General features: G+C 33.1%; 1 protein-coding gene across 1 annotated transcript; it reads left to right on the forward strand.

Annotated features, from left to right (window-relative positions):
• The first annotated feature begins 1,414 nt into the window (after positions 1–1,414).
• On the forward strand, positions 1,415–8,802 carry LOC124455874 (procardosin-B-like). Its single transcript, XM_047006487.1, has 4 exons — positions 1,415–1,619; positions 1,997–2,115; positions 7,494–7,696; positions 8,523–8,802. Exons 1-4 carry the CDS (start codon positions 1,415–1,417, stop codon positions 8,800–8,802), a joined length of 807 nt encoding a protein of 268 aa, XP_046862443.1.
• Positions 8,803–14,147: the final 5,345 nt, after the last annotated feature.

Raw genomic sequence — 14,147 nt, forward strand, 5'->3', positions numbered from 1 at the left:
TTTAACAACAATATAAAATCATTTTTTTTATCAACGCACAAAAAAACTTTCATGTCTATCGTTACTATGTGAAGTTTAAATCATTAATCACGTTAGTTAAAAGATTAAAATCTAATTTCGCACTAGATTGAATTATAATTTCGCACAAGATTAAGTCCTAATTAGGCCTAAGATTTAAATCTTATTTTGCACAAGACTCGATGGATAATTGGATTACAGTTAAAAAAAATAATCCACCACGTACAGATTCAAGTCCTCCTTGGTGCATTAAATCTTATCTCTCTGTGGCTTCTTGCTTGCTATTACATTATTATCTTAAGAATGAAATACAATATGTCACAAATAATTTTTCGCATCTGCTTATGGTATGCGCACAATTTTAATACAAAAAGAAAATTTGAAGTATTATGCACATTGAATATTTTGTGAAAAGCACATACCAATCATTCATCATTCCATTTCTTCTGACGTCAACAATTTCGTCAAAGCATTTTCTTACAAATAGCTACTTATTGTTTGGTTGAATGTCTTTTTGTGCTATTTCTTCGTAAAGATTGACAAAGACAGTTCTAGATCATTATTCAATTGCATGTACTTTGTGCACTTTATTTTGAAAGAGGGGATGGACAGCAAAATTTTAATTTTCATTCTTTCTGTAGCAAGCATGTGCTCGTCAAAATTATACAGGTATGGACATGTATAAAAAAACATCGTATATGAATATATATGGCCGCTGCTAACTTTGCTAAGAAGTAGCCCACTGTAACTACCCCTTTTTAACAGATTTTATGCGAGGATAATTAGCACATTTTATAAACGTATACTAAAAAGGCGACATAACATTATTTTTTGTCTACATTTGAGATCCTTCATTCAAAGCTTACTCCACTTGTTTCCGATGTCTACAATAGAGTTCTTATTTTATGCAATTGTATCTGCTTGCACATATACGCAAATAATTTACAGACCAGAATTTTGCAAGCACAAACCTGCAGAAAAGTGATTAATGCAACGAGTCTCTTAAAAGTATGATTTCATTGTCATTTCTAAACCAAAAATAGTATATTGACGCTTCTTTCATTAATATTTAATACTGCTTTCGTTATATTTCAGCAAAGTAATGCATGTGTATAGGTTTTGATGCCCATCGGTTTGATCATTTGTTTTAAGATGAAGATGTCCTGTTTGGTAAACGTAACATGCACTTCGTGTTCATGTAACTCTTTTTCACATGTTGTTGCATAAATAGTCGCTGTACTATTAATGCCAAGAATTTTATATATTATTTCAAGCAAATTACAAGTAATACGAAGTGGACTTAACGAATTCATGTTTAAGTACCCTCCAAACTAACCAAATCACCTATTTGTTTTTCAGAATTCCTTTAAAAAAAATTCGTTCAAACTTCCCTCGCATGAAGGTTTTTGATGTTGGACATCATGCAAGTGATGCAACATTTTCAAATGGAGAACATAATCTTCCATTAACGAATCTTGAAAATATGGTATACATTGGGGAAATATCCATTGGAACACCAGGACAAAAATTCAATGTTATGTTTGATACAGGTTCATCAGATCTCTGGGTTCCTTCAAAAAAATGCGATCCAGATTTTTGCAGTAAGTAACTCTTCTTGTTGTAATGTGCTTATGTCATAATGTAGTTGTTTTAGGGAGAACAGAGAGGATGGTAGATCTCCACTCCCCAACTGCCTTACGGCGTCTGCAAATCACTGGATTTCTCTTCAACAAATAGAAATAAAACTGTTTATGTATTTCATACAAACGTCATACATTAAGAAAGGCAAGCAGAGCAATACCGTCTTCTCACGTAATGCTGGACAAGCATCTCAAGTTGGTCAAATTTGCCAAAAATAGTGGAATTTAGGTCATTCATGATGATAAATGTACCAATCACCCCCCATCCCCTTAGAAAATGTTGGCCAGTACGCACACGTTTATTGCACACATGTGTTTTCTGTTATTGTTATTTCCAGAACATTTAAAAAAGTACGACAGCAAAAAATCATCTACTTATAAGGAAGATGGAAGAAAGTTTGATATTAAATACGCCATAGGATATACTTGTGGATATCTAAGCACTGACAACGTTGAGGTAAGCTAATTTTTTACAATACGAGGCCATTTATTTGTTTTACAATGATTGAAGAGTTTTCATTGTTGACACAAATCAAGTTATTTCAATAAACGCATCCTTGTTTTTAGTTTAAATTGCAATCGATCATTTTACAGATTAGTAATAAAAATTTTTGTAATCACACCTATACATTCATGTGCAAATATATTTTATTAGATTGAAGTTTAGTAATGTATGATCTCCAACAAAGATCTTTACATCCTGCAGTATAATATCAATCTTGAATGACAGTCGCGTAGAAAAGTGCGGAGCAAGGAGGTTAACCCCACTGCAAAGAACATAGGTAGTGTTCTCACATAAAGGCAAAATCAGGGTAGAAATTAGAAAGAGAGGGGGGCGATATGAAACTAGCTGAATATTTATGCTGCTACCAATCATTAATGTTTTACAAAGTATCACAGAGCTTAACACCAGAACTTAATGTCTACAGGGGTTACAAAGTGTACTTTCACACTTTCATTGTCTCAATAAAAATGTTCTCGCTAAATAAAATAGTAAAATTTCCTGCAAACCAAGAAAGGGTTTCAAGATCTTATGCTTATGTCAGTCGAATATGATATCTACAATGGAAGGGTTATAGACATTGAAAACATGGTTAAGCACTTTGAAAGAATGTTTTTATGCAGTGCGGTGTTTGAAATTAAATGAAGATATGATCTTCGCACTTTATGGACAATTTAAGCAATTGTCACAAGAACCTGAAAAATTCAGGTGACTCAACGGGATTCGAACCCATGATCTCTGCAATGCTCTGACCAACTGAGCTATGAAGTTACACAGTGGTGAGTAGGTCAATTTTGTTGGGCTCATGTTTTCTCGTGAAAGGAATGTCATATGAATGAATGTTTTTATGAAATGCGGTGCTCTGCACCGCACTGCACCGGCACCGCAGAGGTCATGGGTTCGAATCCCGTTGAGTCACCTAAATTTTTCAGGTTCTTGAGACGATTGCTTAAATTGTCCATAAAGTGCGAAGATCATATCTTCATTTAATTTCAAACACAGCATTGCATAAAAACATTCTTTCATATGACATTCCTTTCACGAGAAAACATCAGCCCAACAAAATTGACCTGCTCACCACTGTGTGAATTCATAGCTCAGTTGGTCAGAGCACTGCACCGGCACCGCAGAGGTCATGGGCTCGAATCCCGTTGAGTCATCTAAATTTTTCAGGTTTATGAGGCAATTGCTAAAATTGTCCATAAAGTGCGAAGATCATATCTTCATTTAAGTTAAGCACTTTGTTGACATTTTACCAAGAAGAATTGTATTTGCACGACAATACAACGTGTTGTAGACATCCTCCCAATTTTGATAAAAGTATTACTGTTAGAGGTAATAAATTTACTTAGGTAATCCTCTCTAATTATTTTGAAAGTTGTTCTTATTAAAGTAGGTAAAATTTTCTCGTTGACATATTTTGAAATTAAATGAAAGCTTAGTTTTGCTATGTTCAAGTAAAAATTAAAACTCGTGTTTTACCTGGAACAATAAACTTTCAGAAAAGTGCAAAACCACACTGTACAAACACGAATTGGAAGGAATTTTAATTTATAAATTTTCTAAGAAGAGCATGCCCCTGACCCTTCGAGGCTCACTCCTTCGGCTTTCGAAACTCTGCCCCCTTAAAAGTTCATGTTTGGAAACGCCACTATTCCCAGACAATTATTCTGTTATCATGTACCTGTTAGTATACTAGCAAAGCTAAATGAAAATTTAATCTCTACAAACTAATTAACAATATATTTAGCAGTCGAGTTTCTCTCGGTGTGGGTTAAGTAAACACTTTCTCATGCCTTGTCCATTTAATCTTGTCGCAATTAGTGCTTTACCATCTATTGTCGTCGATATTCGAGCAGATATTCGTGATTTACGAGCCTTAACTTGTTAGTGTCAATGCTGAATCACTAATTGTGTTATGTTTATTTTTTTGTGAAAACAATGGATTTCTAAAGAAATATTGTCCAAGTCATGATGGTGGGTAGGGAAATATCATACTATTAATCGAGTAAAAGTTTAATATAATTTCACTATTGTATTACATGTGCTCGACTGCTCGACTGAGAAAATGGCATGCAGATTAATGCTTATATAGAATTGTTCATGTGATCAGCTCATGTGACGAAAGGAAGATAAATAAAGGTGATTCCTAATTACAACGTTTGACTTAACAGCCTCACTTGAAAATTAGTTTCCTTAGCTACATGGACATGATTTACACTGATAAATAAAAATATAATTATGAATCCTTTACACAAGCAACTACCATGTATAGCTTTCGCAAATGCTTTTAATTTTGGTGAAGATGTCGGATCGGTGAACATATTCGATATATTATCACTTTTCATGACATATTTTACATTAATTAGACTATTTTTTCCCCGATAAATTAACAGCGAATATCAATGTTTGTAGCTCTTATGTTGCACAGATTTTTTTGTCTGATGTTATTCAACCTTCATTGTCACAAAACAAACTAATAGAATTTTAGGAATTATTCCAAAAGTAGAAAGAGAAATTTTTCTTCTAGAATAACAGAACTTAATTAAGGAAATGTATTCCCTCTTACATGTAGGTAAAGCAACAGTAGGTTGTTTTCTACTTTTCCATGAGTTCAACGAACCATTTTTATTTAATTCGAGACTATATCCCGTTATACTTCGTCGTTCCTCTGAGGAACCCCAATCAACATCATAATAGCCCATTTAAGACAATGGCTGCTGACTTTTTTAAAGACAAGCCTTTTCTCTGAAGCACTTTATCAAGTACCGTACAACTTGCTTTGCAGTGTTCAGGTCTAATGCGGTCATAGCAGACAGATGTTAAGACACCACGCTGTAGTATAAATTAGGTCTTGTGGAAATTATTACCTACACTAAACTTCTTGCTATTTCTTTGTATGATTTACAATTTATTGGTGGTTCTTATGAGTTCATTTTAATTAAAACTCCTCTCACATTGTTAAGATCTGAGCTCACAGTTTTGCAGGTTAAACTTAGCTATAGCTTTTTCAATATGTTTTTATTTGATTATCACACTTTGCCGGTAAATTGTACAACTAGAAACCATGATAAGAAGCAGCAGATAGTAAAACCAAAGGTTTTTTTATTCCTACATTGCAATTTTTTTTTCAGTCATTGGAAGAAGAAGGAATAGATTTACCTTTCTTTTCTAAAGAAATGAATAACAATATTGCTTCCAAACCTAAATGTTGTAGGATCAAGAGATCTGGATGGTTTGGGCCTTGCCATACATTGATAAGACGCCCAAGTCTTTCATTTTAAGACAACATTTAAGTTTTCTTTTTTCCTTTGCAAAGCTTTTGTAAATGCCATCCAACCAAACGCCATTAGAATTCTCATTGAAGTATCAGTAATTTTGACATAGACACAATTATCTGACTCTGATCTAACAGTAAATTGTTATGTTGTAACCCATACACAGATATGTTAAGTTTAAGCACAAGATTTTCTTCACTTCTTCCCTTTTTAAAAAAACATTCAGGTTGTTCCACATAAAGATAACAGTAGACGGGAGCAATTGCCGTCGTGACACCCATTTGTTGTACAATTAGTTTATGTTGTACAGATAATTGCAATAATGACGTCATTCTTGCTGTTAAAGATTCGTGCTGTTAAGTTTCTTGCTAATTAATATATCAAAAGAAAATTTTCATAAAATAAGTCCATTTTTTCTTAAAAAAAGAAAAAGGGTTTTTGCTGTGAAGAAGTTAATGTATCTCTAAATTGACAGATGACGCTTAAAACGTGCAGAGATAAATTTAACACGTAATCTTTTTGTCGACAGAGTACAAGATTAGTCAACTTATTTAATACAAACTCCATGACTTTGGATTGAGTTGTTGGGTTAGTGTTCTGGTTTTAAAATATTCTCTTAAGAATTATTGCGTTATTATAATTCGACAATTCACCATGGTGTTGGCACTTATTACTACTTTTAATCCTAAAAATGATCATTTTTACTTTTAAGCACTTAATATTTGCTATCCAATCTTAATTTATAAATTTAAGTTAAACCTAAGGCACCAAATTAATTAAAGCTGGCACAAGGTTAGTAATTTCGTAGAAGTCAGAAAGGTCGACAAAGAAATTATACCTAAAACTACACCAGCCAATGCATTGCATGTGTTTCTAATCATTTAACTTTTCCTGCCTTTGAAATTTTTTAGTTCGATTGGAATTTTTAATTACTTCTTACTTTGGCCAATTAATTAGAAGCTCTTTAAACTACAATTTACACTGACATTTCATTTTTTGCAATAGCATATTGCATTTTCGCACTGGTATTTATAATTCTATAATTTGTAATTTACAATTCTCAGCAAATCAGTCTTATAAGAATTTTTTCTTATAAATTATTGCAATTTTCATAAGTGAGTTTGACTTTTCCAATGTAATATGTCTAGCAAAATTTTGATAGGTTTTTTGCCATCATTGTTGAATGTGACAGCAATCTAATGAAACTATGGCATATTGAAAAATATACGTCCTTCTTCAGAACTCGAAAAATCTGTACCTCCCATGAATTAAGTAAATAACATATATTTATCTTATTTCATACAGATATTTAGCACACTAGACTGTTATAAACATAACAAAATAACATTCAGTTGTCTTATGATATTGCAAAATCTACCTTTTTGTGCAATTCGTAAGGCAGGCAATGTCTTTAGCGAACGTATGTTTTTCTGTTTTATAAGTGTATCATGCTATATTCAATTAATTCAAATCTAATGTGATTGCACAAAAAATAGTTTTATCCATTAATTTTCACACATTCTGTAGAGATTGATTTGATTACTAATGATACAATCAATAGTACTTGAATCTACAATTTCTTTTATTGCATTCGATATGCAGTGTACAAAGATTAGATTTTTGGTCGAATAAGCAGTGATGTAGCAATCCTGCAATTTTTTTGATGCTTTGTAAACTTTCTTGGTATTCATTCACTCACTGTAAAACAATGAATTTCTCAAGAAATTATGCTAATGATTGCTGCATGGCTACGCCACTGCTCATAAGGAAGAAGATATAATTTAACATGCAGAAGTTGTACCTACAGCAAAGAATAACAAACACAAATTTCTTCTTCTGCGAGAAATGAAGAAAAAAATATAACTGATTTAGTTTCTTCATTACTACAGCTTGTTATATTTTCGTATTTGAAAAAATGAAATGTAACATTTTTTTGAAATATAAAAATTAAGTCCAAGCAGAATTTTGTAATGGATTTCTGATGAAAATTCGACTGCGAATGTAATAAATTCAACCAATGTGTAATCATAATATGACCTTTTGTTTCATGTTTAGATTGATGGTTTAGTGATAAAAGATCAAACTTTTGCGGAAGCAACTTGTGATTACGGTGACAGCAGTTTATTTACTTCTGGCAACTATTGTGGTCTTCTTGGAATGGCTTTTGATGATTTAGCCGTGGACAAAGTGACTACAGTATTCACTAATCTGGTCACACAGCATCATATCAAAAATGTATTTTCATTCTATCTAAATAGGTATGTTTTGTTTTTAAGTTTTAGAGAACCATGATTTACATTTGAGATATTTTTGTGTTTTATCTAATCTACTTGTTACCATTTTTTTGAATTTTTATTGATTCTGGCATGTCTTAAAAAGTTAGTTTCCAATTTATAAACTAGTTTTTACGTACAAAAAATATTTTCAGAAATAAACCAAATACAAGCGCATTCAAAGTCGAGGACCTTAGGCAGTGCTGTATAAATTTATCAGATGGGAGGTTTTCTTGACGTTTTTTTCAATAGTGCCCTTTTAAAATTATCCATTTCAAAGGTAGAAGGTGGGCTCCTCCCCCAAGCGCCCCCCCCCCCCTTCTACAGCACTGATCCTAGGAATACACTTTCAACATCAATTTGGAAATTTTACTGGAAATTTTACATTGTCATAAAGCTTTTTGAAAAAAAGGCCATGTTTAAGCCCTGATCAAACCCTGCGCAACTACAAAAAAGGTATTTTGTAAAATAAACTTGAATATTTGTCACATGTACTCCTTGGTTCCAGTCCTCCAGTGTTTTTTCTGCTTTTTTTCCTTAATCTGTATTTTAGCTTTTTCCCAAATCAGTAGTTTGGCAAGACTGTAAATAGGCATTTTATTAAACAACCAGCTTAAAAGTTCTTGATTGATTTTTTAGATCTTTCAGAGATAGTCAACTAATGAAATAAGGTTATATACACTAAGAATCACAGTGATGCTGTAATTTAAACGGCTGCAAATTTTAAACATAAATTTGAACATATTTTCTCATTTTTTGTACTTATCATTTTTACTTTAGATAATATTTTTTTTGTTATGCATTATTTTAGGAAGACTGGGGAAACTCCAGGAAGTGAACTTGTCTTGGGCGGAACTGATCCTATGCATTATACTGGGAATATAACATACGTCCCTTTGACGAAAAAAAGGCATTGGTCCTTTCGAATGAGTTCTATTAAATTTGATGGTGATAGCGAAGATTACTGTGCTGGCGGTTGTGAAGCCATTGCAGATACTGGTACTTCCTTCATCTATGGTCCCCAAAATGAGATCAAAGCATTAAACGAAAAGATGGGTGCAGTATATGATTCTCGTGGCTTTGTAAGATGATTATATACGTTGTATATACTTGTGTTATATGGACAATTGCAAAGCGAGCCGGGTTGATTAATCTACGCATGAAAATCATTCCAACTTTGCTTGTTTCTAAAACACAAGATTTCTCAAAATTGTATCTACCTTGGCATGCACTCAGCTTTTTTTACCCATTCATTAGTTAACTTAGCTATGCTTACTTCAAATTGCCATCATCTTCATGCGAGTCTTTCACTAACAATTATTAATACTATTAATTATTTCTTTCTTTAATTATTTGCCAACTTTTTCAGACGTTACCTCCATTTTTTACAATTCCAGTGAGAAAATTCTTGAAGATTTCAACTGGCAGCTCTATTTTCAATTCCATCTTTGCTAATTATTTTTCAACTTAGCTATTGCCTTTTTCTATTTTCTCCTCTTAAATCTTTGCATGAATTTTAAAACTTTTACATATTTTTTCTGTATCGAGCTTTCATCTGCAGCCTTTAGCATTTCTCTTTATTTTCCTTTCACTGTTCATCCTATCATGACGCAAACTATTGTGCATCCTGTCTTCCTGAAGTGATTTATACCATATAGTTTCTGATTCAATTCTTTATTCTTTGATTTTCTTTGTGCTTTGTTTTTTCTCTCTTGCAATTAGGTGCTATTTAAACTTCTTATCTTAAAAGGTGCTCCCCATATGTTATTTTAAATATTTGCTTACTCCTGTTTCTTAACTGAGGATAGTTTGCACCATTGAACCTTCATTTAATTTTAGTTTAATATTAGTCTTATTTTTATTTTGATTTTTTTCATATATTCTATTCCTTTCAGTCTTAGTGGTAGTTCAATGGCAATTGGTAACAGATATGATTGTTATGACCTCAGCTCTGCAGATTGTCATCTATGGCTAAGAGACCTATCTTCCCTGTTTTTATTTTAAATTTTCTGATCCAGAGAATTATTTATTTGATAACAAAGATTTCTAGACGTTAAAATTTTCTGCTATTACATTTGAAGAGTACTGCTGAGGCCAAGGCCTGCATTTATATAGTTAATCGTCATATCTTGTGCCCGCCTTTAGAACATTTTATAGGTATGGAATGCTTTTTCTCAGAAAGCTATAACATAGAACTACTCTTATTAATCATTTTGGGCAGGAAAACAAAGCCTTGCTACGCCACTGCATGGCCATAAGCTAGTTCGTCTTAAATTTCTCCATTTACAACCAAAAAAGCGCTACAAAAAGCTTTACAAAATGCAAGTTTGTTCAATATTTATTTTTTTATATAGTATGTTATTTCCTGCTCGAAAATTCCCATCTTGAAGCCTATTTCTTTTACTATTGGTGGTAGGAAATTTGACCTCACTCCTGAACAGTTCTTTTCAAAAGTAAGTATAAAAATGGACAAGACGAGAACTATAGAGATATTTCTCCGATTATTTTATATTTACATAACCATTATGTATATAGCCCAGGATATTGATTTTTCATGTAGTCCTGTTGTAATCCTCGCTGATGGACAATATTACACACACAATAAAACTCACTGAATATAGGCTAAAGGGATAACATGATAACTTTTGTGTTCTATGGAAAAGTATTAAATCATTACATGGATGAAAACATGCTCAAAAAGCATTTCTATATTGCTGAAATGATGTTTTTGTATCATGTTTTCCTCTTTATAAAAAAGTCAAACAATTTATTATAAAAAAAACACATCAAAATTAAGAATTTTTGTATCTGCATCATTTTATATTTCAGATTACTGAATTTTATTTGATAGATAAAGAACAACAATTCTTTAAAAGTCCTTCGGTGCTAGTTTATGTCCGTTTTACTAAGGAAATGAAAACGCGCAAATATTTGATCTATTGCAGATATCAGACATTAGTAAATAAGCTACTATGTTCAGGCATAAACTTTAATGTGATTAGCTACTCTACTCACTATTTAGTTTTTTTAAAAAATTGTTGAAAAAGCAACAGATAGTGATTATCAAAAAAAAATGTCTACCATCTCACGTTTTTTGACTGTAGCTAAATTTGATTGTTCACTTCATACGACAATTTCAGAAAAACTAAAGTTGCCGCTTATTTATGATGATAAAATATTTAAAGGTACAATTAATAAACGAAAAATCATTTGAAATATCATTCAAAATAAACATGCAATGAGTTGGAGATGCTCACTTTTTAATAACAACCTCGAGAACAAAAAAAATGCATAATACAACGAATTTATTAACTAGAAATTACATAAGATCTGCATTGTGAAGGAAGATGATAAAAATCTAAATCTTGAACGGCAGCCGTAAATTGTTCACATTTGAAAAATCCTCAATTACACGCTCTATCACAAATAAAACTCTTTTGTAAAAGCAACAGATAAATTTCAAAAGTAGAAAGGAAATTAACTTTCTGCGACTTGGCAAACGCAAACCATTTTAGAAATACTCACATTTTTTGACTAATAGGGAGAAGATTCTTGCATAAGTTTATTCTGGTGTTGCGAGGACTATTGGAATTTGGGAGAGGTATTCCTTGGTCCGTATTATAGCGTGTATGATAAAGAGAAAAGCCAAATTGGATTTGCAAAGGCAAAGGAATCTTAAAAACTTGTATCAATCAACATCTCCATTGATACTTAGATAATTACTATAAAAGAATGAAACTGAAAAAAAAATTGATTGAAACAAAAATTATTAAGAACATTTAATTATTCTTCATTTGCTTTCTTTGCTATTTGAAAATTAATGTAAAAGAAATATTAAACTATCAGTAATTTCCAATTAGCAGTATGTAATATGTCTAAAAAACATAGTATTTTGATGGGTGAGGTCTACGTCTACAGGGATCAACTACTAAATTATTTTATGTTTTAATGCTATTAAATTTATATTTACTCAGTTTTCGGCCCAAGATACTACTAACACAAAAACCCATATTTTCAAGCAACTGTTGCCATGGTTACTCAGTTTATTCTGCCGCAATGGTGAAAAATTGACTCACATTCAAACATATAGCATTAAGAGAAGCATGCATAAAGTAAATGGTTTGAACCCGGGAGTATTATGGGGTGCCATATCCGCAAAAATTACACTAAATGTAATGATTCTTATTTTTAAACATTATATCTGGTAAATTAAATAATATTGACCATCCTATTTTCAATTATTCACTGTATTTTTTATCATTATTCAGCTTTATTTCAATTATGTAGCATATATTTTATCATTATTCAGCTTTATTTCAATTATTTAGCACATATTTCTTATCATTATTCAGCCTTATTTCAATTATTCAGCTCAATACTTATCATTGTCGTTCGTTGGGTTGTTCTTTGTCCTTTATGTTCGTTAGAACTTGTCGTAACGTTGTAATTGGTTTATGTGCGACACGTATGTTGTATGGTCGTAAGATACGCGAGATAGTCTCAGACGTACCTTTAATGTAAGGTATCGTTGCTGTTGTCACTGAGTTGTTCGTTTCGTTGGTTTCGTTGGGTTTGTAAGTGTTGCGTTTGATAAAGTCAGAGTTATAGTTGTTTTTGTCAAAAACACGTTTGAGATAGTTGTTTTCATTGTGTAGTCCGGTGAATGCATATGATTTGTACGTCTTGTTTGTGATTGTGGTGGCTTTGTGTGATGTAGGGTTGTAAGATGATTGGTCTAGTAGTCGGCCAGTATGTGCTGGTTTACGATAAACTGTTGTTCGTAGTTTTTGATTGTCATGTTTCACCAAACAGTCGAGAAAAGGAAGAGTTCCGTTTTCTTCGACATCTTTGGTAAATTGTATGTGGCTGTTCTGTTTGTTGTGAGTGTGAAAGTCATCAATTTTGTCTGCATGTAGTGCTGTGAGTGTGTCATCTACGTAGCGAAACCAAAAAGGTAGTGCATGTTTGTAAGTCGTGAGCGCCCGTTTCTCAATAGATTGTATTACAATTTCAACAACTACCACAGAAACGGGTGAGCCCATTGCTGTTCCATGTAATTGTTTGTAGTGTGTACCTTTGTATTGGAAGTAAGTCGAGGTGAGGCAGAGCTCCAGTAGCTCCATAATGTCTTCTGTCGGTAATGGCAGTACGTCCGTGGTGTTTGTAATGAGGGTTAGGGACCTTGTTAATGACAGACAAACGTACGAACAACTCAAACGAGACCCAACACCATTACTAGTACGCAAACTTAACAGCAAAATCTTCTCTATGAGAAAATCTAACATTATATCTGAACGTATTTACTATCGGGTGAGCCCATTGCTGTTCCATGTAATTGTTTGTAGTGTGTACCTTTGTACTGGAAGTACGTTGAGGTAAGGCAGAGCCCATAATGTCTTCTGTCGGTAATGGCAGTACGTCCGTGGTGAGTGTGAAAGTCATCAATCTCGTCTGCATGTAGTGCTGTGAGTGTGTCATCTACGTAGCGAAACCAAAAAGGTAGTGCATGTTTGTAAGTCGTGAGCGCCCGTTTCTCTATAGATTGCATTAACAAACCACAAACCACAAATACCCATGCGACCAATTGTATCATTCTGTGGTTCGCCTACTTAAGAACTCTCAAAGTACTTGACTGACATACTGCAACCACTTACAAACAAATCAAAACACAAGCTACAATCCAATGCAAGCTATAGAGGAACGGGCGCTCACGACATACAAACATGCACTACCTTTTTGGTTTCGCTACGTAGATGACACACTCACAGCACTACATTGATTGATTGATTAAACTTTATTAAAAAGAGGGTAACACGTGACACAACAAGTGTGAAAAACTTGTGACTACATGCAGACGAGATTGATGACTTTCACACTCACATCAACAAACAGAACAGCCACATACAATTTACCAAAGATGTCGAAGAAAACGGAACTCTTCCTTTATGTGTAAACATGACTATCAAAACTTCAGCAACACAGGGTTATCGCATCACATACAGACCGACTACTAGACCAATCATCTTACAACCCTACATCACACAAAGCCACCACAATCAGAACATTAACAAAACGTGCACAAATCATACGTGATTCACCGGACGCTCTACACAATGAAAACAACTATCTCAAACGTGTTTTTGACGTACTTTTGCTTGATTTTTTCAGCAAAAAGCAGTCGAAAAGCAGCTGAATTCAGCAAGAATGCATGACGTCAGGAGAACTTTAGAAATCGGAAAAAATGCCAAAAACGGTGGGCAAGCAACAGAAGTCCAATTCTCATGCACTAAGAATGTGCCGAGATATGTCTGCTTATAGAAAATGCAAAACGAGCGTCGGAGTCCTGCTTTAAAAGCAATGTAAAGACGAAAGAGAACATCGCCGGTCCCATTTACGAAAACAGCTGATCGAGTAAAGTATTCTTAAATACCTAGTA

Source organism: Xenia sp. Carnegie-2017, unplaced genomic scaffold (genome assembly GCF_021976095.1).
Source record: "Xenia sp. Carnegie-2017 unplaced genomic scaffold, XeniaSp_v1 HiC_scaffold_4, whole genome shotgun sequence".
Taxonomy (NCBI): domain Eukaryota; kingdom Metazoa; phylum Cnidaria; class Anthozoa; order Malacalcyonacea; family Xeniidae; genus Xenia; species Xenia sp. Carnegie-2017.

Bases quoted from the DNA above. Each gene is read 5' to 3' on its own strand.
- LOC124455874 (XM_047006487.1), top strand. From the start codon at position 1,415: ATGAAGGTTTTTGATGTTGGACATCATGCAAGTGATGCAACATTTTCA. The intron at 1,620-1,996 runs GTAAGTAACTCT...TGTTATTTCCAG, and splicing joins ATGCGATCCAGATTTTTGCA to AACATTTAAAAAAGTACGAC. The intron at 7,697-8,522 runs GTATGTTTTGTT...GCATTATTTTAG, and splicing joins TTTTCATTCTATCTAAATAG to GAAGACTGGGGAAACTCCAG.